The sequence below is a fragment of the Nipponia nippon genome, unplaced genomic scaffold (assembly GCF_047370975.1).
Source record: "Nipponia nippon isolate SJK-2023a ecotype South Korea unplaced genomic scaffold, ASM4737097v1 scaffold_4, whole genome shotgun sequence".
In the NCBI taxonomy this organism is placed as follows: Eukaryota; Metazoa; Chordata; class Aves; order Pelecaniformes; family Threskiornithidae; genus Nipponia; species Nipponia nippon.
The window spans coordinates 120,145,776-120,170,553 of record NW_028262358.1 but is presented as its reverse complement, the minus strand read 5'-3'; the positions used below and the strand labels follow the sequence as shown (position 1 = coordinate 120,170,553).

General features: G+C 43.2%; 1 protein-coding gene across 2 annotated transcripts; it reads left to right on the top strand.

Moving 5' to 3' along the window:
- Positions 1-1,607: 1,607 nt before the first annotated feature.
- Positions 1,608-23,958, top strand: MEP1A (meprin A subunit alpha). 2 transcript variants are annotated; one of them, XM_087775888.1, is made up of 15 exons: positions 1,608-1,689; positions 1,775-1,799; positions 1,897-1,950; positions 2,800-2,840; positions 2,951-3,029; positions 3,343-3,460; positions 4,737-4,912; positions 9,781-10,002; positions 10,975-11,124; positions 13,995-14,210; positions 15,122-15,580; positions 16,778-16,951; positions 17,539-17,749; positions 18,112-18,287; positions 23,882-23,958. In XM_087775888.1, exons 1-14 carry the CDS (start codon positions 1,621-1,623, stop codon positions 18,257-18,259), a joined length of 2,142 nt encoding a protein of 713 aa, XP_087632014.1. In that variant the 5' UTR covers positions 1,608-1,620; the 3' UTR covers positions 18,260-18,287; positions 23,882-23,958. The 2 variants fall into 2 exon arrangements, with proteins under 2 accessions (XP_087632014.1, XP_009465691.1); XM_009467416.2 differs by lacking the exon at positions 23,882-23,958 and having other exon boundaries at positions 18,112-18,400.
- The last annotated feature ends 820 nt before the right edge of the window (positions 23,959-24,778 follow it).

The following is a 24,778-nucleotide window of genomic DNA, read 5'->3' as shown; positions in this document are numbered from 1 at the left end:
TACAAACTCAAATATATGCCTGCAGAATGACTTATCTTTAGACATCCTCTTTAGTTTCTTGGGCAATTTTTAAGTTAAGGGGACTAAAAACCAAGTGTTTTTCAGACTACTCTGATTTTGCTTCAGTTTGTTGTTCCTTTCTCACATCCACTGCTACACATCTGCAAATCACGGCCTTTGTGCTGTGTTTTGACCCTCTGTGCTTGTCTGTGAAAATAAACTTTACATGATGCATCTTGAGGCATGCTTCTCTTTTACTAGTGGTGTGTCCTGTTCTCCTTAGGTATCAGTGTCCTTCCAAATAACAGTTCATATAAGCAAGTGTTGAAGAAGACCCATGTATGCTAGGTGAAAGATCAGTCCTCTGTGGCCCTTCTGAAAAAAAGGAGAGATCACTGTACTTATTCCTCTGTAATGTGGTCTCATACAAATAGCTTCTTACTTTGATCTGTTTGGAGGAAAATATGTTGCTTAGGTTGGAGGACTGATTCCTTTCTAGGACAGGGTAGTCACTGTACACAGGCACATTTCCTACTCAAAACCTACTTGCATTTGAGGCTTCTTCACACTGGAGTCCTGTGTCTCCTGCCAGCACTGCTGGGAAGCAGTGTGTGAAGCAGCTCCAGAGCATTTTTTCTTCTTTTCCTACTCAAGCCCTCTGTGTTTTGCTGTGTGTGGTGGTGTCTGTGGCACAAGCCTCTTCCTACCTAATTGCTGATGACAGCGGTGGACACCCTCACCTTCATCACTTGCAATTTCAGATGTGAAATGAGGCAGCAGGATTCAACTGCCTAAGTTTAAGGCACTGTGACATTCCAGGGCACATGGGACATTTGCAAGGGGATAACAGGTATGATGCAGGACCTGTGGGAGATCTAGAGCTTTCTGGAGCCTTGGTTCAGTTAGCCCATCTGCCCTCCCTGACCCACGTACCCTGAGAAAGAAGACAGCAAAGGGCAGGCCAAGAATTTGTCAAGTCTGAAATCCACCAGAAAAGAAAGGAGCATCAGGCTGGAAGGCCAAGGACCTACTGATGTATGTGACCACCTCTGGAGGCAAAGGGTAGCATGTTGTGCACTGAGGCCCCAGTCCTGAGATGGCATCTGCTGTGGGAAAACACTGTCAGGGCATTCATAATAATTCATCTTTTATCACTAACCTTTACAATGTGATGTTAATTATTAATTGAAAACAGCACTGGGTCAAATTCTAATGTCGCTGGAGTGCTACAAACCCAGAATAATTCTGCTTAAGCATGTGGCTTTCCTCCTGTGCAGTCGAGATTGTAATGCTGACAGATAACAAGCACAGTGGAAGGAGTCAGCAGCTTTGGGCCAGATTGAGATCTTCTTACACAAAGTCTGGACAAGCCTTTCACCAGCTGCACTGAAGACACGACGTTATCACATTGCTCTCTGTAACATTCCTCCAAAGTGGACTTAGGTAATTGATAGCAACAATGCCGTCATGTGTCATTTAGGAGGAAAATCTTGCTGTTATAATAAAGGTACAAAGGTGGAAAGTTGGAAGCTGATTGGCTGATGTTCTGTGGAAAGCTCGGCAGCATGCCCTATATATTGCGAGAGATGAGAGGGACCAGCTTCCTCTCCCATTGCAAAAATGGGCTCCAGAATATTCCCGCTCTGCCTAGCTCTTCTGTTACGTTATGTGTATAGTACTCCAGTCTCTGTAAGTAGAAAACTGATTGCTACAGGCTCCTCTTGGTCCAGAGACACCTCATACCTCATACTGGTTGTATTTTATTCTCTTTCAGGATAGACACGTCTCCAGTGAAGCTGGTAAGTGCTCTGTGAACTCTTCTGAGTTTTGAAGCATTTTGTTTTGCTTGCTGTGTGCCACCACATCTGAACACATAATGTTTTGTCTACCTTGCAGCAGCAGATGCTAACGCTGGTGAGATAGTCAAAGACATTCCAGACATAAACGTAGGTGAGTTCATGCCTAAGTTCTCATAAGGCCTGAAAAATTGTGAGTGAAATGTTGAATTTTCAGTACTGTAAAAAAGACATGGGTGACTGATGGTCAGGTAGTTCATGGTAACAAGAGAAATATAATTGAGTGAGCTCTGAATTACCTTCCTCTGGCTATGACGCACGAATCTATCCTAGGACTGTAACCCTATGTAAACAAGGGGTGCAGATGTCTTTCACTGCTGAAGTTTGGACAGGCTGCCAGTGTTAAGGCAGTAACACGCTGTATCAACTGGAAAGGCTCTGGAGTCCCACCAGCATTTCCCCTCCATCTATATATGATTTTTATAAAGTTTTACTAAGTGGGCAATAGCTTAGAAGTTTTCTTGAGCTTCTATATAAGTGGTAAGGAAATCAAATGGAAAAGACACAAGACACTGTATTGTCGTTCTCTAATTTTTTTTATTTCCTGTAGTGCAGATTTCCATACACCCTTTGATGGTGCACTGTACAATATTCTTCCTGATGCATTACTCAGTATTACGGTATTCTGTAGAGCATTGTCTCATTGTGTGGCTGCTGCCACTGCCTGGTAGCAAGCAAGAGGTTATCAAACTAGATATGGATAATGGTGGCCACCAGATTTCTGCCACCAAAATGCGGACATTGCTGAGTAGTAAATATTGAGTAGAACCTACTGTTACCTTTAGGCCTGTCCCTATATTTCAGTGTAAAGAGGTTGGTCCTTCTTTATTTTTCTGTAAATGCCTGAAGATATTAACTTCATATAAGCAGGCTCAATATGGTTTATGAGGTGAAATACGTTTGATATTTCATTTACATTACCTTTCATAAAATTGCTTTTCAGCTGCTGGACTGGATCTCTTTCAGGGTGATATCTTGCTCCCTGTAAGTAATTCAGAACTCTGTATCTATCACTTGTCCTAACTGTAATTTTGGTACAAATCAGCCCATCTCCCCACAACAGATGCATCACCAGCTTTTATTTCCCTTTTCAGCCAAATCAGCGAAATGCCCTAAGAAATGAGATGTACAGATGGAAATTCCCCATTCCGTATATTCTGGGTGATGACCTAGGTAATGCAGATACTTTGTTCAGATTTTAGCTCCAATCCTTATTTGCATTGGGGTTACTGTGATTAAAAAATGCCTTTTTCAGAACTGGTTCTCTCACATTAAAATTCACTAATAACTAGATTGCTCCTTTATATCAAAACCATTTTTTCTTCTACAGCTAGCATAACAAAACACAATTTAATCAATTTAAATAATTTTTCTTTTCAGTCATTTTTCTTTTGGCCCCATGTGTATATCTGTGTGCGTACCTTACCTGTCCAGGGTGAATGATCTGCAGTGTGTTAAAGGTGCTTTTCTGATATATGTTTTCCAGATCTGAATGCCAAAGGAGTCATTCTCCAGGCATTTGAAATGTTCCGTCTTAAGTCTTGCATTGATTTCAAACCATATGAAGGAGAGAGAACCTACATATTCTTTAGAAAAGAAGACGGGTAAGAGTTATATCAATTTCTGTTTAGTTTTGCTGTGTAGAATCAGCTGGGAATTCATTCCACCTGACTTCAGCAGTCTAAAAATTTAGTCTAAGTCTACTGTCAGCAGAAGAAAAGAGGCCACTGAGAAAGCAACCCATCTTATCTTCTTAGACACAGAGCTTGGAAGCAGCTGCCTCCCTTTGCTGACTGCAGAGGATATTTGGATAATGAACTTGGAATAGATATCTGATGTTTGGATGGTTACTCTTCGATGAGGTGAATCCCAGCATCACTGAGTTTTCAACTGCTTCTACTTTCCTACCTAGGGTTGTTTTCCATTTCAGTGGTGGGTGTAATGACCGCCATGTACATCCTCTTATCTTACCAAGGATATGAATAGCCAGAATTTAGGTTTTGAAATCTTTGGAAGACAGATCAAAAAAAATCTATGGGAAGCGAGTTTATTGCAATATTGCTATGGTTTTGAGGTGGCTCTTCTTTGATGAAAAGTCCTCTCAAAATCTGAAAGCGTTTTATAGTCAGAGATCCAGGTTTTCCAGGAAATGGAAAGATTTATTTTATTTGCTACATCTAAACGTGTTTTGAAAGAACATCTAGAAAAGCACAAAAGTCTTTTTGCTATATCAGCTGCAAACATTTCTTGTTCTCCCAGATGCTCTTTGGCACTTATGTCTCACATCACCCTTGGGCTACCCTAAAAAGTTCTCAGTGAATTGGCTGAGGAGCTCCTTTCCTCCTCAATCATGATTAGCTTCTGCTGAGCCACAGATGAGGGGCCGGCCCTTCACAGAAAAATGTAATTTCACACCTGTGGCCAATGCATTGCATAGTTGCTGTTAAAAAGGACCAAATGCTGCTATTCTAAATCCTCCTAGATCCTTTCTCTAGCCCAAGTGATTGCAAAAAATGTCATTCTTGACGAGTTTACTGTTTCTATGTATGTATTATGTTTCTTGGCAAAATGGCAGCTGATGAAGAACGAAACTTCTGCGGATCTCAAAAATCAGGGCAAGCTCATCTAACATGGAGGGTCAGTAAAATGCTGGCCTCATGCAAGTGGTAGTGAATATGTTTTTGAGGCTTAGTCTGCTTTCACAATAGAGTATCTGTAGAGTATCAAGGCATCTGGTCAGCATCTAAATAATGATTTGTGTTACTCCTTTTATATTTAAACCTTTTTTGATATTACTTGAAATCCAGTGAGCAGATTGAGAACTTAAACACAGAGAAGAAAACTCTACTTAACAGGCTGTAAGATCTCTTTCTTCCTCAGGTGTTGGTCCATGGTGGGGGACCTGCAGACTGGACAGAACCTCTCTATTGGGGCAGGGTGTGACTACAGAGCAATTGTGGAACATGAGATCCTGCATGCTTTAGGATTTTACCATGAGCAGTCAAGGATGGACCGGGATGACTATGTGACAATCTGGTGGGATGAGATTAATACAGGTGGGTTTTGACTTTCAAGTCAGATTTTGTAAAGTACAGATTCATCAGTGTCTTATTTTCCCTCCTAGATTTTAAGACCTTCTTAAAGATATGATTTTAGAAACACTGGGCTGCACCTGAGACCACTGTACATCAACCTGTAGATGTAGCAGGATTTTAATGTAACTTCTCTGGTCAAAGACTAGAGACTCTCTAAGGCCAGAAGAGAAAGGCCCTGCTTGGAAGTCAGTGGACTTTGTTTCCCCTTGGTTCTAGGACTGGTCTGGTCTCTGATTCTGAACAAATCACTTCCCCTCTCTATGAGTCTGTTTTCTCCTGCCATGTAACACAAATTGTAAGCTTACTGGGATGGTGAGCTTGGAGGTGGCTCTTTTTTAATCAAAGGTCCTCTCAAAATCTGAAAGTTTTTTACAATGAGAGATTCAGGCTTTCCTGAAATTGGAAAGATTTACTTTGTACATGAAGAAACCTCAAAGTGATTAGATCAGATGAGACACATAAAATAGGGCTCTGTCCTGTCCTCTCCTGTCTGGCTTATCTCTGCAGGTTCTTGCCTTCAGGTTTAGTATCATCAGATTCAGTGGCTTTGAGTTTCAGCAAACTCTCCACAGTCCCCCGGTCCCTAGGCAGTTTCTCCTGCTGTCTCCTGCAAGGTCCGATTCTGTGCTACTTAGTGATCGCTTATTTGAAAAAGAGTGAATGGAAGGCTATAACAAGTTCTGAAAGGCATGTTAGCAAAGACACCAAGTGTAAACTCTTGTGCCCAGTGGTGGTGCTTTGTGATGCCAGTGATGGTGCCAGTGCAGCAAAGTTCCCCTGCCATTGCTCATGTTCTGTGTGGACAAACTGATCACTTCAGTCTCCGGGGTTATGCACTTACCATATTTGCAAATAAGTGAAAAATACATACAAAAAGAAAAGGAAAATCATCAGAAGTCATCAGAAAGGAACAAGATTAAGGGAGCACTGTGTTCTCTTTTGGATAGATAAGAACTGCTGGCATAAGCAATTTCTGCTGACCTCTAAGAGCAGTATCTGATATTTTGAATTGCTCCAAGTTGAATGGCCATGTGCATTCCTACTTGCCTCTACCTGGTAAGTGTAGTTTCTCTTGGGGTGGCTGAGCAGTAGATGGGATGTGGATATTGATTGTGCAGACCATCATTTTTATTGTTATGAACAGCACTAAAAATGATTCACTTTATTACTAACTTGGTCTCATCTCGAATCGTGGCGATGAAGGTGATAACTCAGGAAGACTACAAGGGTATTGTTAGGTTATGCAGGGAGAAAATTAGAAGGGCAAAGGCCCAGCTAGAACTTAAACTGGCCACTGCAGTTAAGAATAACAAAAAATGTTTTTACAAATATATCAGCAACAAAAGGAGGGCCACGGAGAATCTCCATCCTTTGTCGGATGTGGAGGGAAGCATTGCCACAAAGGATGAGGAGAAGGCTGAGGTACTTAATGCCTTCTTTGCCTCAGTCTTTAATAGTCAGACTGGTCATCCTCAGGGTATTCAGGCTCCTGAGCTGGAAGATTGAGATGGGAAGCAGAATGAAGCCCCAGTAATTGAAGCGGTAACAGCGACCTGCTCCTCCACCTGGATGCCCACAAGTCTATGGCGCCAAATGGGATCCACCAAAGGGTACTGAGGGAGCTGGCGGAGGAGCTGGCCAAGCCACTTTGTGTCATTTACCAGCAGTCCTGGTAAACCGGGGAGGTCTCAGATGACTGGAAGTTAACAAATGTGACATCCATCTACAAGAAGGGTTGGAAGGAGGATCTGGGGAACTACAAGCCTGTCAGCCTGACCTCGGTGATGGGGAAGGTCATGGAGCAGATCATCCTGAGTGCCATTATGCAGCACATGTGGGACAACCAGGGGATCAGGCCCAGCCAGCATGAGTTCATGAAGGGAAGATCCTGCTTGACCAACCTGATCTCCTTCTGTGACAAGGTGACCCATTTAGTGGATGAGGGAAAGGCTGTGGATGTTGCCTACTTGGACTTCAGTAAGGCCTTTGACACTGTCTCCCACAGCATTCTCCTGGAGAAGCTGGCTGCTCATGGCTTGGATAAGTGCACTCTGCTCTGGGTAAAAAACTGGCTGGACAGCCAAGCCCAGAGAGTGGTGGTGAATGGAGTCAAATCCAGTTGGCAGCTGGTCACGCGTGGTGTTCCCCAGGGCTCAGTATTGGGGCCGGTCCTGTTCAATATCTTCATCAATGATCTGGATGAGGGGATTGAGTGCACCCTCTGTAAGTTTGCAGATGACACCAAGCTGGGTGGAAGTGTCGATCTGCTGGAAGGTAAGAAGGCCCTACAGAGGGACCTGGACAGGCTGGATCGTTGGGCTGAGGCCAATTGTATGAAGTTCAACAAGGCTAAGTGCCGGGTCCTGCACTTGAGTCACAACAACTTCATGCAACTCTGCAGGCTTGGGGAGGAGTGGTTAGAGAGCTGCCTGACGGAAAAGGACCTGGGGGTGTTGGTTGACAGCTGGCTGAACATGAGCCAGCAGTGTGCTCAGGTGGCCAAGAGGGCCAATGGCATCCTGGCTTGTATCAGGAATAGTGTGGCCAGCAGGAGCAGGGAGGTGATAGTGCCCCTATACTGGGCACTGGTGAGGCTGCACCTCGAGTACTGTGTTCAGTTTTGGGCCCCTCACTACAAGAAGGACATCGAGGTGCTGGAGTGTGGCCAGAGAAGGGCAACGAAGCTGGTGAAGGGTCTAGAGCACAAGTCTTATGAGGAGCGGCTGAGGGAGCTGGGGTTGTTTAGCCTGGAGGAGGCTGAGGGGAGACCTTATTGCTCTCTACAACTACCTGAAAGGAGGTTGTAGTGAGGTGGGGGTCGGTCTCTTCTCCCAAGTAACAAGTGACAGGACAAGAGAAAAATTTCTTCATGGACAGAGTGGTTAGGCATTGGAATAGACTGCCAGGGAAGTGGTGCAATCACAGTCCCTGGAAGTATTCAAAAAATGTGTGGATGTGGTGCTTAGGGACATGATTTAGAGGTGGACCAGGCAGTTAGGTTAACAGGTTGGACTCAATGATGTCAGAGCTCCTTTCCAACCTTAACAATTCTATGATTTTATCATAATAGCATCTAGATTCTGAGTTTTGGGCCCCATTTTTGCTGTGCACTGTAAGTAACCACCTCCAAAGCAAGAAGAATTACAACGTGCCTACAATGCACTATTGCGAGCTCCATGATGTACAGAGGTATTGAAAAGCTTGACAAAACAGTGCCAATTCTCCATGCATTTTTTTTTTTTCCTCAAAATATAACATTGAATCCTCTCAACTTGTGTGGTGTATTCAGTATCCACAAATCTGGGACACCAAAAAAATGATACAGGTGATGGAATTTAGTGTGACACTATTCTGAATGGAGTCCTGGGGCTGGTCTGATATTACAGTCAATGCCTGTATTCTGTAGGTTTCTATCCATGCTAGAAAATGTCGTTTTCCAGTTAGGCAAATTAATTAAGTAGAAAACTTCTACTGAAGCCATTTGAAGGACATCTGCTCCTCTAAAGGGAAATAAGGCTGCTATGATTGTGCTCTGTGTGTGTATGTGCACTGCACATCTGTTCCCACATCAGTGATCTGCAATCCCAAATTTAATAGCATGGTAGCGGTTTTTGCCATAATACATTTTCATAAACTGCAATGCAGATAGCTGGCTGATGAGAGAAGAGATCCCCTATTCATATTGCTGTTGACAGAAAAGCTAATAAGCCTATTAGACTTCAGAGAAAACACACAAGAGAGCCTAATGAAATAGCCTCCTCACTGTATGGTTTATTTGTTTTAAAAACACATGGCAGTTGCCCTTTGCCTGGTAATGATCATAAAAACCAGCATCATTACACATGCCTGTGTCCTGCCAAGATTTTGTCCCCAGCTATAAAAAGTGATAGCACTTAATTAGCAAGATAAGCACCCTTTTTGAATAAAGGTGCAATTCAAGTATCTGTAAGAAAACAATCCAAGCTCTTATACAATCTCAAGCTTTGGACTGAAGACCTTTGCACCCAGAATGGGCTTGCAGAAAGGAAGGGCAGCCTTTACACAGAGAAGCTGTAATTATCCACCCAGTGCAGTCATGTGCTGTTTCTTCTTGGAGAGTGAAAGCCAAATGTTCTGAAAATGTTTGTAGTTGGAAATGCCAGCAATCTCTCTTTACTTCCATACCAAAGTGTGTGAAATGGCTCCCTCTCTCTGCCCTAGCAGACACCTTCATAATGAAAATCTTTCTCTAAGAAACCACGAGAAACATGTTTCCAAAAGGCATTTCAATAGAAATACAATAGCAATATTGTCAGTCTAAGGTAAAACCAAAATTTTTTTCACAGATTCCTATGTATTCCAAATGTATTCTTTGCTTGAAAGAAGAATAGAACCTGGAGGCACTCCAGGACTGTCATACCCATCCCCTTAAAGAGTGGCAGGCTCCAGGGCCTCTCCTTGTTCATATATGATCTAATATCCTGGGAAACATTTGCGTCAATATTCACAGGCTGTGGAATGGAGTACACTAATCCTTAAGCCTAATCGTTCAGGATGCTTAGACCATCTAATCTGACCTCCTATATATCCCATTCTTTATAGCTCATTGACGTTTGATTTTAAACTTACTGAAGTCACATGTGAGGGTGCAGAACTGCAATCTAAAGACACTGCTTTGTTGTACAAATTACTTTATAAACAAATCTTGCTAAATCTGAATATTTTATGGTAAAGTAATTGCTTTTGAGTAGAACAGTTCTGCCTTAGAAAACTGTATGCAATGGGCCATGCTAAAGCCATTTCCTTTCCAATTCCTCTAAAAATGAAGCACTCTTCTGTTCTTCTACCAGGCCAAGAGCACAATTTTCTGAAGTATGATGACGGCTTCATCACAGATCTGAACACCCCCTATGACTATGAGTCACTGATGCACTATGAACCATTTTCATTTAACAAAAATGAAAGCAAGCCCACAATCACAACAAAGATACCAGAATTTAATAACATAATTGGACAACGTCTAGATCTCAGTGCCGTTGACCTGGAAAGACTGAATCGCATGTATAACTGCAGTAAGTCATAATTTAACCATGGCAAACTCTTTCTTCATTTATACTTGAGCCTGGCTGGTTTACCTCCCTTATGTCTCTAAAACCACAAAAACTCTTCTCAAGTGCTCTTGAGGCGGTATGGGAGAGGACCTGTGCTGTAGAGAAACTGTTTATTCCCTCTTCATCCCTCTCTTTGGCTCTGCTAACTGTCTTTACTTTTGTAAAAGTTCAATTAGTTAATAAAATTCAATCCGTTCACATCTTTTCTTTCATGTTGCTCCTAGGGGCTCAGACATATAGTTGTGTTCTGCTGGTGTGTGGGCAGCTTCATTGCGGGAGGTGAATGTAACTGTACTTTGTCCTCTTTTACTGACATTCGGTCTTAATTAGATTATTTTGCACCTGAGATTGGCTAAGTCTAGAGTCTGACACTCTGTCTAGTTGATTGCTAAGCTGGTTGAAGATGTTATCACCATGTGTGATTGTTAGTAAGAAGTTCTTGTCCCTACGGATCTGCCAACAGAAGCATCCACTTGCAGGCAAACTCAGCTGAACCGGCCTAAGGTAAATGGGTGGACTTTGCTTGAAGTGGAAGAACACTGCTCATGCTCATAAGCAGATGAGTGAGCCATGAAGAACAATAACCTCCAGCAGAGGAATAGTTAAGTGCAAGACCACCACTGTTCACAAAGTGATTTTTCTCTCCAAGGCTTACGAACAGGCATAAAGAGAGCCAGCACCAGTCACTGTGCTTCAGCTGTGGAGTGGGACTTTGTTAACCTTCTGCAAAGTGGTCAAATGTTGATATCTCTATGCAGGGAATCCCTCCAGAAATCAAACTTTTCCTCTTTTGAGTCTTTGGCTTCACATCTGCTGTGGGTTTTCTTCTTTACATGATGTCTATACTAGTGTGAACAAAACCCCCCCAAATTAGGGCAGAAATTTTAATGAGATACTACTCTGGAGGTAACCATGTGTGCATTTTTTTTTCAGCTTCAACTCACACTTTCTTGGACCAGTGTTCTTTTGAGCTTGAAAATATCTGCGGCATGATTCAGGGCACCAGAGATGATCTAGACTGGGTCCGTCAACAGGGCAGTGCTTCAGGGCAGGAAGACCACACACTTTCTGGGCGCTGTAGAGGTAAAACAAAGTAACAGAACACTTTCCTATGGAAAAGGGATTAGCTGGAGTAATGGTCCCTTGTGCATGTCTGTGCCGGTCTGTGTACTTTAACTACAGTGTCTTTAACAACGTCTCTGAACCTGTTGTAGTCAACCCTTGAGAAAACGCAGCACTGGCTACTCTGAAAACACAGGATTAAATGACCATATTTAGAAGACTACCCAGCGAACATCTGAGTTGTAATGTTTCTAGTTAAGCAAAAAGCCCTTTTTTCTTTTCATATGTCTTGGCCCTGTGAGTGTGAGTTCATGGTTGCACTTGTGCTCTCATTAAGCTTTCTCAACATAGTGGAATGTTCTCCACACCAGCAAGATAAAAGGTGTCAAAGAACAATCTTGACTAGAGGCCTTTTAAATATAACCTGGAAAAGGATTTACTGCAACTTCCAAAGTCTGAGTAAGAGTTATGTTACCCCATGATAAGAATGAAACAGCACTCATAGCCACTCATAAATGTTGTGTTTGCAAAGTGAATGATAAGCTAAGCTTGAGGAGTGCTGGTTCTGGAGGTAGAAGTTGCAAAGTATTTTATGATAGGAGTTTAGGGATAATTTTCTGGTTTACATGGTAATTTTGCCACTTTTCAAAGGAAGAAAATCTCAAAAGGGGTGGAGTCAGCCCCTGTCACAGTCACAGTGTGCTAGCTTACAGGTGAGAATAAAGATTAAATCCCAACAAGCAGTTCTGAAAAGCAAGGGCCTCTTTTGTCATTATTTAGACAGGGAAAACCACTACAGACTTCAAAAAAAAAAAGAAGTTACTTCTGTGGTAAATTTTGCCTAAGTGCAGAGTGAAAGAATCCTGGCCTAAAGCACATTCAGTTGTGCTTTGTTACTCTTTGATAAAGGAAAAATTTGCCTTGCTGCACTCAGGAGTAGACGATTACCCTTATGTGACACACGCACTGGAAAGAAGAGCAGGTCCTCAACCTCTTATAATGCTGGTACTTGTTGATCAGGCCCAAGAATGCAATAGAACTCAAGAAAACTATCTGACAGCTTCTAGAAGTACATGCTCCTAACCCTTATATGACTTTTTTAGTTCTTTCTCTCCTTTTTTTAACCCATATACTATAATTGTAACTGAAAAATAATTCAGCTGAGTTGTTTGAGATTATCAGGTAAAATCCAATCTGTCTAAAGTAAGCACTTAACTTGCACTTATGCTTTAGCATCTAGTGACGCGGTACAGAATAAGTATTGACATTATCTGAAGAGTTAATGGAGAGGGGTAGGTGCCTCTGAGGATCTCCAGAGTGTCTAAATGATTGCATGAGTAGGGAGTGCCTCTCATTTTGGATGCCTTCAATGACCCTTGGTTCCTTCAAATTTAGATATTTTTGGAGAACTGGTTCTGCAGTCATCTCAAGTGGGGGCAAATTTTAAGTTTCTAACACAGATGGATCGAATTTTGTCCAAACAGTTTTGACTTCTTGGGTTTTTGACTTATTACTGGCTAAACTGAAGGAGAGAAAGTATAGCCTAACATTTAGAGAGGAGCTGGCAGCCTGGCTCTGGATTTGATCCCTGTATCCCCATGCTGAAGTCTGCTAAGGCCGTATTCTAATTGCCATAGATGTTTAATGTTGCCTTTATTTGACTTTCTTATCAAAAAGGAGGTAGAGTCTAGATCATTTCAGGGTTTGATACCATAATAAGTTCAACAACAAAGTTAGGCACCTGAATAAGGTTCACAGCCCTGTTTCTCACTTGGAGCAACAGTGATCATACTTACATTTAACATACTTAAATTTAACATAAATTTAACTTACGGTGCAGTGTCATACATGTGCGTAAAGCAACTGGGTATCTTTGGCAAGGTTTCTATGGGTATGAGTTCAAAGCACTGCTACCGTGTGGGAGGTAATGGAGACTATTCCCCTGATGTGGTTAGAGTGAACGTGATAGACAGCTCGAACAGCTCCACTAACCATGCAGGAGGCTGTACTGTTTGTGCAGCTGCAGGTTTAACTGATGATGCCCTAGATATTAGCTTGGACAAGAGTCCAAGAAACCAGCCTCCAACAGAAGAAACTTTCACACAGTAGCTAAAAGAATTTCACTTGTTAATTTAATCATAGACTATAATGAACAGCGAAAGAGCAATGCAATACAGATAAGACTTGACAAGTCCATGTGATACCAAGATAAGATACGTGTGCAAATGGTGAACCCCTTGTAAATATAAGGACAAAAGTAGACGTTTCAAATCTAAAGTAATGAACATTTCAGAAAATCTTAGTGGGAAATTAAACTAGAGGGGCAAGTATTCTTAAATAATTTCCCCAAACTGAGAAGCTAGTTTCAAAAAGTCTTTGGGTAAGCTGTAAAAATTGCTTCTTCATGTTCAAGGTCAGGAGAGTGCCAGTTCTGTGTCCAACTCTTTTTTGTTATTTTCAGCACTGGTAAGAAATTATCTTACTCTTTACAAGGTAATAGAGAATGTGATCTCTAAGATAGCACCTCTAGATTATCTTCAGTATAAATCAAGTAAAAAATATGTTTGCTAGTCACTTGCAGTCAGCATTGAATCCTGTCTCGTATCTCTGACATCCCTGAGGCATCCAACTTCCAACTAGACCAACTAATGCAAAATTGACATAAGCTGCCAGCTGCCAACCTATATATAGTTCCATATATATGCTAAACTACTAGTCCTGTTCTTATCCTGGTCTGTCTTGGATGGTTGTCACACACCATTTCCTCTACTGTTCATGTTAAGTACTACACTTATGCCTACTAAAAGAGTGGCGTTGAAATGATAAATTTACACTATGCAGCTAGCGGGAAATCTGGGAAGAGACAGTGATGCTGTACACTTTCTTCATAGATGCTGGCTATTTCATGTACTTCAGCACTAGCTCTGGCAAGGCAGATGAGGTGGCAATCCTAGAGTCCCGAATTCTTTATCCAAAGAGAACTGAGCAGTGCCTCCAGTTCTTCTATAAGATGACAGGAAGCCTCTCTGACAAGCTGATCATCTGGCTTAAAGAGGATGATGGCACTGGAAATGTTCGCAAGATGAGGAAAATCCAAACTTTTCAAGGTAATGCTGGAAATATGAGGAATATATAGAATATTGGGGGAGGAAATGCTGTCTTACTGAGTCCATGAATGCAGTGGATTGGCTCAGAAACCAAAAGATTTTCCCAAAGCTACCAGAATATCTTGCAATCTGGCTAAGGATTTTGGTACTACATGAGGACATTTAGCAGTGAAACTGTGGGCTGTAATAATGTAATTTAGGTGCTCCACAGCAGAAGTCACAATGTTCCTATTAATGATATGTTACATTCAGTGGCTGAGAGGGACCCCAAACTCTGCTAGAGATCAACTGACTAGATCTCCACTGGCTGTTATATGATCTAAGAGTGAGCTGTCCAGATATAAATACCTGTGCTCATCTGCAGTCAATAAAAATCCCAGCTTGATTTTTATATGGTTGGCAATGTAAAAACATATGCAATTTTGGAAATATGAACTGAGTTCCCACTTTGGGTGATTTTGCTGAATAGGACAAATTAAGCCACTGTGGCACTATGCGTTTATATTGTCAAAACCCAAGACCTGTGATAACCTGCCTATGTCAAGTTGCAGCAGTTTGCAGGGCAGGATAAGTCCCTGGACAAGTGGCAGCAACAGTTAATTCTAACATGCTGGGTCATTGACTCTTATCCACTGGTTATGTCTTAGCCTTTAGCCTGTTGCCTTTTATACTAGAGACTGTCATTCACTAATGTGTGAAAAGTTCCTAATACAATGTGTCCAAAGCATTTAGGTGATAAGGCAATGCGAGTATATCATAATCACAATATCAACTTAAGATCTCTAGACTTCAGGGTTCTCTGAGAGGTCCAATTGTCTAAAAAAGCAGCTGGAATGGATGTCTAGGAATAAGCTGCTTCATAATATCAGTAATCATGCTGATGGCAATGTTTTGCTCTCCTTTTACCAAAGCGGATAATGACTATAACTGGAAAATTGCGCACGTAACCCTCAATGCTCAGAAGAAGTTCCGTTACCTCTTCCAAGGACTAAAGGGCAACCCCAGCTCGTCATCTGGTGGGATTGCTATCGATGACGTCACACTGACAGAAATGCCCTGTCCCACAGCTGTGTGGGTCATTCGGAATTTCAGCCAAATCCTTGAAAAACCATCAAGTGATGTTATTGAAAGCCCCCGGTTTTATAGCCCTGAGGGTTATGGTTTTGGCATAAGTTTGTATCCCCACTCCGGAATCGATGGCTACAGTCGCATTGCCTTTCACTTGTGCAGTGGAGAGAACGATGGTGTTCTGGAGTGGCCAGCTCTGAACCGCCAAGCTATACTCACAGTGCTGGACCAGGACCCTGATGTCTTAAAAAGGATGTCCTCAAGCAAAAGCTTCACCACAAGAAAAGAACATGTTAGCTCAGGTAAGTGGTGTCTGCCTGGAGGAATGATGAAAATGAAGGCCAAAGAATCTGAGTCGGAGGATTGAGTGTAGGACTCAAAGTTGGGCAACTTTGGCTGCATTTCCCAATTTGGGACATTTTCCTGTGTATGACTTTCCTGTGTGTGACTCAGAATTCCTGTCTGTGAAAGATCATTTAATGTGAAAAGTGACGCACAGAAGGTTGGTGTTATTATGAACAGTCCCTGGGAAATCTGAGTTTGACTCTAAATACAGAGTTCTCCAAAGAGCTGGCAATTCCCATTCTACCTGTGGTTTGCCCATAATGATAGGTGACATATCACCGCAGGATGGTGCAATGCCAGCAAGGTGCTGTATTCCACTACTAAATCAACAATAATTTAAGTTAAAACTGCATTTTGGAGGCTTGGTTAACTTGAACATACATGCTCTGGATTCACAGGGTTCACACTGTAGCTGTATGTAAGAAAAAAATACCTGAAAACACCTGTGAGATCAGTCTCAGCATTTGAAGCCTGTCTTGCTTGGCTGGGTGTAGACTGCAGATTATGAACTCTTTCAGACAGGGGCTACCTTTTAACTCCAGGTTTATATAGCATGTAGCACCATAGTTCCACATCCACCCCTAGGATTCCCCATGGATGTGTTAATTCAAAGAAATAAGAACAACAGAACAATATTGAATTTGGTACAGAATAAAACACTAGAGATTTAATCTCCATCCTTCTTCACTTTTTCTAGTGGAAGTTTAGTATACACTCTTTCAGTAGGTTTTAAACCTTTGTATGAATATGTTTAACAGAACCATAGTAATGAATAAAATCTGCTAGACTCTTAAAAACTTATGTACTTAAAACTTAGGTGCTTAAAAACTGATGGGGAAGTGTCCTTACGCAGGAGGGAGCTCTTAGCTGGTGACAATAAGGAGGTAACTTGCCTTTGGTTAGCCCTCAACGAAAGGGGAGTTGTGGAATTTAAATGCCCTCACATAGACTAAGAGTCCTCATGCAGACCATATCTAAGGATCTGCTGGCACCCATAATTTGTCAGTCCTCTGTGATTTGTTTGGGCATTTCAGCTCTGAACTTGATTTTACAGCATAAATCCCATTTAACACTGTAATGCACAAAGAAGTCATGTCATACTTCCAGCTGCAGAACTTTGTGGTTCTTATTCATCAATCATATTCTCATTGCAGATGCTAACAGAACCTTAATATGGGAGAAGCCATCAATTGTTGGAAAATTTGATGCCTCGTGCAATTGCTATAGAAGTGTATCCTGGGGGTGGACTAACTTCATATCCCACAGCCAGATGCGACGGAGAAGCTTCCTGAAAAATGATGACCTGATTATTTTTGCAGAATTTCATGGTAAAGACCCTCTTCTTGATTCTCATTACAAAAACAAATGAGTGATCCTTTCTATTTCTTTTTACACAGTCAAGTAACTATTGCCACCCGTCTCTCAGTTCTCTTCTAATGGGGATCAACTTTTAAAAGCATTTCTGTGTCTTAGATTCAGGTGGGTGATGTTGACTAAAGTGAATGTGAGTTCAGAGGAATCTAAATGGCAATGATTTACTGAAGGTTAACTTCTTGGACACCTTTAAGCACCCTAACCAGTAGCTATGTCCATTTCTAAGCATTAAGCATACTAAAAGGCCTTCCTCATTCTGTTTGTTTTCAAACAGAACAGCCACACTTGGCATAATTTTTCAAAGTACAGAATACCACAGATTTACCTAACTGGTTACCATAATTTCAGTATTATTTTCTATCTTGTGCTTTAAATATGCAGAATTTGCTGTGGTACGGCAAGAGCTCTGTAAAGGGCAAATGGGCAAGGAGTACATTCTGGTCCACAAAGCACCCTGTGAGCCCCTGGTATGAAGAATACTACATATAGCATCACTCGCTGTTATATGATGTCTTTCTCCTCTCTTTCCTTTTCTTAAAAGATCTAAGTCACCTCAATCACACTGAAGTCCCTGTTGAACCTGGACAGTCTGCCTTCATGGAAGACCTCATTCTTGAAAGGCAGAAGAGAGCAGCCCAGGATATGGAGCCTGTTCATATGGACCGGCTGCCTTATCTGCAAGACCCGTGTGACCCAAACCCTTGCCAGAATGATGGAGTCTGTGTGAATGTGAAAGGGAAAGCAAGCTGCAGGTACCACAGACCTCTTCCCTGCTTGCCTTGACTTTCTTCTGAACCAAATGATGCAGCTACTAAGTATCCAGAGCTACAGACCTCAGAGGTCTGAGCCACTAGGTCTTCAAGGAACAGTAGGAACAAAACACTTCACTGCAATGATGGGTTTCTACTAGCAGACATAAGGGGATGCAAAGAAACCCCATTCTGTGGGTGTTCCAGGGGATGTAAATAGCCTCCAAACAAGGTGGGGATGTTGTGACATGAATCCCTCTAATGGGAACTGCTCATCCAGGGTAGTGAGTGTGAGGACCTTGAGGTGGGCCTATAGGGCAGGACAAAACTCCTGATCCATGTGAATCTGTACTTTATTTTCCCAGGTGCCCATCAGGACAAGCCTTCTTCTTTATAGGTGAGAGATGTCAGTCAAGGCAGGTTCATGGGAACATCCTGGGAATGACAGTTGGTGGAATTGCTGGAACCATTGTCTTAACCATTGTCTTCATTTCCATGATGGCTAGAAGATAAAGAGCTGCAGGGAGTAAATCTCAGCCTGGTATTTTTCCATACTTCATAAGACATCAGTTTTCAGTGAAACACGATGAATACCATTTGTAGAAGACCAGTCAGCATATGGATGAAATGCCCTGTCAACATCTTGGCAGCAATCTGTTTACTCTGTAGGACTTGGCAGTTAAAAAACATCATGTAGAACTGCTGTCTAATGAAAGTTCATACCCTGCCTCTCTTGTGTATTCTTTTAATGTTTCATTTCTTCATCCAATAGCAAGCAGTAGTGCTGGGAGTCCATGCATTTACTGTCAACCACAGTTCAAACTTAGGTTAAATAATGGGTGGAACCTCTCCAAACACTGGAAAAAGTCACATAGAAGCACATATATTATGATTCTAGAAATATTCCTATAGAAATTACTCAAGAAATCTAAAGGGTACATATCCATAGCTATGTAAATCAGTACATAACACTCATTTTCCATGGAGCTGTGCTGGTTTACAAAAGCTGAGTAGCTATTACACAGAATTCATAGTAAGCTACTACTATATATTTTTGGCCAATTCTCTAGCAGGGAAATAATTTCACATTAAAGCTAGTTGTCTTTCTAGAAGGCCTCATCATATAAGGTTTTCAAATATTCAAGTGTAAATCTATTCTCTGGGCATAATCCAAGGTTTTTTTAAACATGTATAAAACTCCCATGACTTCAGCAGACTCTGGATGAAGTTGGAGCAGAGTATCAGTTATCATAGGATAGGATCTGTAGCGGTTACCATTAAATTCGCATCTCTGGAAAGATGCACAAGTCAAGGACAGGGGTGGGAGTGTTTGAAAACGAAGACTGGGTCTGTGGTATAGAGTGTGCTGGATAAGATGTTAACATCCTAGAACTTATTGCAGATGGCAGGAAGCAACCGACCTCCTATGCCCTAAGATCTCTGCTTTCAAGGGCTCTAACAGTTTCCACACTTGAAACTTTGTTACCCAGGTTTCCTCCAAAAGCAATTTCTTCTTGTCTGCATATCAGAACAGAAGGAGTTCAGAATGAGAATGTAAATAATTGCAGAGGGTGAAGCTACCCTTGTATTTATCAGATACTTGTCACAAGGGATGGCAGCCAAGGGAATATGCACTCTCATGGCAGTAGGTTGTACACAGGGAGCTGATTTCCACTTGTTTTTACACTTGGATTCATCCTGATGCTCACACCGGTCCTGTAAGTAGGGACAAACCATTCATTTAATTAAGGCATTATCAACAAGTTAATACTCTGTTCCTAGAGTAAAGGGACACCAAGAATAAGACTGCAAGTTGTTACCACTCACTCCAAAAAGATGCATAGGCTCTGACAGTGTTCAGTTTACTTGTGTAGACCGAGCCCAAGTCTTCACCCCCTGCCAAACCACATGTTGACTCCTCTCTTGGGAACTTGTGATGGCATCCAGCCACAGAGGATGTCCCAGCAGGTGATATTGGGTGCACTTGGGCCCTGCTTGATGTTCAGGCTCCCTGTTGAAACCTGGGAATAAAAGTCTGTCCCCAGCCCCAAGAGAAGGGGATGGAGCTGCTCTCCTCCAGGAAAGAGGAAACCCTGTCCAGTCCATGTCCAGGACATCAGGGCCTTGCTGGGATATGCTGGTTGCTGCTTTATGTCCTGCTGGGTCTGGGGCCTTCTGGAAGGAGGCTGTTGGACTTGCCAGTGCTGCTGGTGGCTGGGTCCAGGGATTTCTTCTCCCCACATCAGGAAGCTGGTTTTGGCCCTGCTCTCATGCATCTTCAAAACCTGCTGGCAGCAGAATGTGATGATTGGGAAAGATGACAGGGACTGGCCCTGCTCCCTTTGAATGATGTTATTTTAGGCCTTTGCAGGAGGAACACATCCCAGCTGCCCCTCAGCTAGACCCTAGCCCCACTAGCTCCTCAACCTGAGAGTAACAGAGTTCAGAGCACCTCATCGATGCAGAAAAAAACCCTCAAGAGTGTAGCTGCAGTCACTCTCTACTCTTTTTCTGGGAAACTGTTCACACATTTTCCTTGGGATCTGAAGATTGATCGTGTCAATCGTCCCAAAAGGAGAAGCCCAAAAGAACCTATTCAGAGTCTGCTCCCTTCCTCAGTTCACAATTAAAGTGCTTTGTTTTACTACCCATTGGGCTTTGTACTGGGTATGCTGGGATGCTCCATTATCTGCAACAAGCTTAAAATATCCCTTAAATATTGTTCAACTTAATTTCATAGACAGTTTCCAGGATCTTTGCAGGTCAGCATCAATGCTTTCTCCTTCATTTCCTAGGAGCCTACGTCTCCAGGACACAGGACTTCTCTGTACTAGTAGCAAAATCCATGTTGGGCAGTCGCTGTTGCTTGCAAATGGATACTTGGTTAATTACTAGCAAAAGAGGAAGGTTATTATAGGCAAAACATGACACTGATCAATGCTGGATAAAGCTCTGAATAGAGCAGCAAAATCAACAACAGGCGTTGCTGGGCCAACTGCTTGTTTCACTGCTGTTGGGGAAAATTATCTCACAAAAGCTAGGACGGCTGCAGAGAGCAGCTTGGTCTTTCCTATGTTGGCTTCCAGGCCGAGTTAACTCAGCCATTTTTAATGTAGGCTTGCAGTTCCTGTTTTTGGCTTCTCCTGCTTCTGAGCTGATCCAGGAAAGAAGCATGGGAATGGATAAAAGGCGCCATGGCCACAGGTGAAGTGCGGTTTTCTGGAACTCCTGAAGTTCAAATAAAAGTAATCATCACAGTGTAAATTGTTTCCCAAGTGGAAATGCTGCACTCAGCCCATGGGCTACAAGCTTAGGAAAGGTCAGCTGCTAAGCACTATAGTTTTAGGTGGTTCCCCTCTCCAGTGTGTCTGCACTGCAATTAACTCATATACTTTCTGTGTTCAGTCACTATAGGATGTAGCTGACAGCCTCTCTTGGCTCTCTTAAACATCATGTCTAATAAAGTCAGCTTTTCCACAGTCATTGAAGCAGAATATTTAAAGCATGAGCTTCTAAGGCTTTTAAAATCTATATTTAGGCTCCTGAAATAGGCCTGTACTGAAGTTACCCAAGAAGCATTGACTAACTGTAGTTTCTAGCCTGAGACCTTGTTTGATCTGTACCTCTGAATACCAGGTCAGTTCTAGCAAGATCCCCTAACTCTGACCCTCCAGGAGGAGAACTATAATAAGTCTGACCTGCCATCTGGAATTTCTCCAGAGAAATGGTTTTTGGAAACTGTAGATCAGATTTTTTTAAACCTGTGTTGTATGAAGGAAAAAATTTGCTTCGTGTGCAAATGCAAACAGTAGCTGCAGTGTTGGTGATTTTTGCCCGTGGCCAAAGCATGTGTAGGTCTTTGTTTCCTGTTCCATCTCGCATTTAGGGGATTTATTCTCCTAAAAGCAAAGAACTGTGTTTCCAATTGTCCTTTGCTTAACTTGCATGAGAAGTGGGAATTCTGTTGTGGGATGACAAATCCCTTTCTCTCTAACCTCCACCCACAGGCTTCTAGTGCAGAACATCAGTCTTGCTTGTGTGCCCCGGGCCTGTGCGGGTGGTGGAGCTGGGTTACAGACCTGCAACCTTGACATGGTTTTGCAGCTGCTGATACCTTGCTTGCCTTACCTACCTATTTTACCTGGCAGCATTGAACTGCAAGCAACAGTGGTCGAAGCTAATGGAGACTGCAGACCTGGATCATAGGGAAGGCAGCCACCACATCCTCTTAGCTTCTGCAAAAGATCCGTGTAACCTGTAGAAGACCCTTTGGAGCCACCAGGTGTTGTCAGGATTGCTTGTAGCTCTGGGCTACAGGGAAGAGATGCGAAAGGCACAGCTCAGACTGCCTGAGCAGAGAAGCAAGTGTAGTTTTGCCATCTCCCAGGCCCAAGCTTAGGATGTCCCCTAGGAAGAGCTGTCACAGCAGTTATTCTCAAGCAAGGTGCCTGCCCTAACTCTTGTGTGTTTTCTAATCAGCAATGGCATCATTCAAGGGTGTGAACCTGCCTCATTCACTTACTCAGCTAGGGCAAAATAAGATCTGTAGCCCAGGCTCCATGGGGTAAAACGGTAGAAAATATTTCTGCAGTGATTGCTGGGGCATTTCAGACTTCATCCAAATGATCTGGGTATTTGCAAACAACCCCACATATCTCTGCTCCCCCACCCCACTGCCAGATCTTCTGTTGGTGTAAGAAATGAAGCCTCTTTCTAACACGTCAAAGCATCACAGTGGGCTGGCTCTTCTGCCATTGTTCCCTAGTCCAAGGCTGGGACTGGAACTAGACGGTTCTCATGTACATGTATTTTCTTTGTTGTTAAAAGATACCTCATCCTTCCCAGCGTGGCTGGCTGCTGCAGATCCACGGTTAAACAGGGGCTGTCACCGCAGGGCTGGCTGGCCATCACTGCTGCAGGGAGGGCTGCAGACAGACTCCTTCTTTGCTATCCTGGCTCACCTGGCCTTGAGGACACCATAGGCTAAATGATCTGGGTGATGCTTGCAGCATCACCAGAGTCACCCAGGACCTTCTCCTGAGCGCATTGCTTTGAGTGGTTGCTCCTGCCAGGCAGCAAGTGGGAAAAAGGCTCTCATTTGGCCCACACGCTGGTTTATTTTGGACACAGCCAACTCGGCTGGCGGGCAGGGCAGACTGCCTGACGAAGGCGGTAGGCGAGCAGAGGCCCGCCAGCTGCGGTGCCAGCACTGCCTTTCACCCACAGCTCTGCTTTCCTGGGTGCAGCGGCTCCATTCCCTTCCCTTAGGGCTGGGGGCTGATTTTCACTGCCCCACTTAATTAAGTGGGGAGCATTAAAGGGGAGGAAGGGGAGCATTAGGCCGGGGCCAGGGTTACCCCTGAGGGGACATGGACTCCATGGGATTGCACTATTTATCCCAAGGAAAAAGCTGAAAAGAACTTGGAAAGAGTGTAAATTAGAAGAAATGATCCTAGGTTTGGTGTAGATTGTATCACATGCTTTACCCTGGTTTTCTATAAGGAAAGTACTCAAGAAATGACATGGTCTGTGTGTGAATCTGCCTGTCAGCCCCATGTCTTCTCAACAGCATTGAATCCTGTTAGCTGTTGAGGACCAAAAGCCTCAGAGAAGTTCTCCTTATGAGTTCCCAAGTATTGATGGTTGGTAGAGCTTGTTAGAGCTGCCACAGAGGGAGGGATGGGCAGAACGTGATCATCCCAGCCCCTGGAGAGCCCCAGCCAGACCTTCATCACCTCTGTGGCTCTGCCCTCCCCACAGCACATCCAGTTTCCTACAGCTGCTGGCAACAAGGTGGGTGAGGGAGGTTGTATCAGCAGAAAGCACTGTGGGTACAGCAGAGAGAGGTTTAGGGCAGCCCTAATCTTGGTGGGCTGAGATATGTGAGGACTGGGTACGTGAGGAAGACCATGGAAACTTGGATGATTGGAAAGAGAAGAGGGTTGGAGGGTACAGGACACAAACTTGTAAGAAATGAACCTCATTTCTTCTGCTCATGGGATTAAAAAATCCAACTGAGGTCACAGGCACTACAAGGTAACATGCAGTTGGACATACCTTACATACTGGGCATTTTGTACATGGAGCGGGGGGCACCTTTTTATTCTTGCTTAACTTGACTTTTCGAAAATGCAGCTGTTTCCTGAACGTGTTTTCTGGGTCAGTGTAAGAAGTAAACATATGGGCCAGACTGCTGAGCTGTGAAAACATCAGACATCAGAGCATAATTGGCTTCATGGTCCAAAGAAAAGGTATCAGAACCGCACACCTGTAAACCCTGGTTCTGGGGCACATTGATTTTCACTGGCCACTGTCGTGTGGATAAAACAGTCCTGGGCTCTTTGCATTGTTTATATCGAAGGTTCCCAAAGTCTTTAAGGAATGAAGGGTGAAATCTGGGCTTGAGCACATGTAAGATTTGTTCAGCAACTGTCACAATCCAAAAACTCTAAGCAGGGAGTGTGAGGGAAGGCAGGTCTGTGCTTCAGAGACCTGTATGTCACAATTCCCTCCTTTACTATTTTTCCTGAGCTGGAATAAATCAGAGGAAAGTACCAAGGCAGTGACTGTTCTTCATCCATTGCTATAAAAGGTGGGTAAGGGAAAGATCCCACCCTTTCCAGAGATCAGGTGAACCTGGTAGGTTTTTTGCAATGTGCTTTAACTTAGTGCCTTGCAGTTAAGCAGGGGGAGGTACAAGAGTGACAGCAATCATCAGGGAACAAGTCCTGTGACAGCCCTTGCTTCAGGAAGGGGGGTGAATGGAGGGATTTGGGCTTTGACCAGGACAAAGTCAGGGTAAAGGACTGGGCCAGCTGACCAAAACCAGCCAGCTGACCAAAATGCCAGACTCCTGAGGGGAGCAAGCTGTTGGTGAGCCCACTGCCCACCTTGCCTGTGCCAAAGACCTAGTTCTCACTGCTGAGAGCGGGTGAGAGGGGTATAGGGTGGCTGCTGTCATGTGTTTCCCATTCTTCCTCCATTCAGCATTCACTTCCACCTTTTCTTCTCTCCCCTTTTATCTTGATCCTT

Excerpts from the sequence above, each read along its gene's own strand:
- MEP1A (XM_087775888.1), top strand. The coding sequence starts at position 1,621 with ATGGGCTCCAGAATATTCCCGCTCTGCCTAGCTCTTCTGTTACGTTAT. Across the intron at positions 1,800-1,896 it reads ACACGTCTCCAGTGAAGCTG|CAGCAGATGCTAACGCTGGT; the intron begins GTAAGTGCTCTG and ends TCTACCTTGCAG. Across the intron at positions 3,030-3,342 it reads TATTCTGGGTGATGACCTAG|ATCTGAATGCCAAAGGAGTC; the intron begins GTAATGCAGATA and ends TATGTTTTCCAG.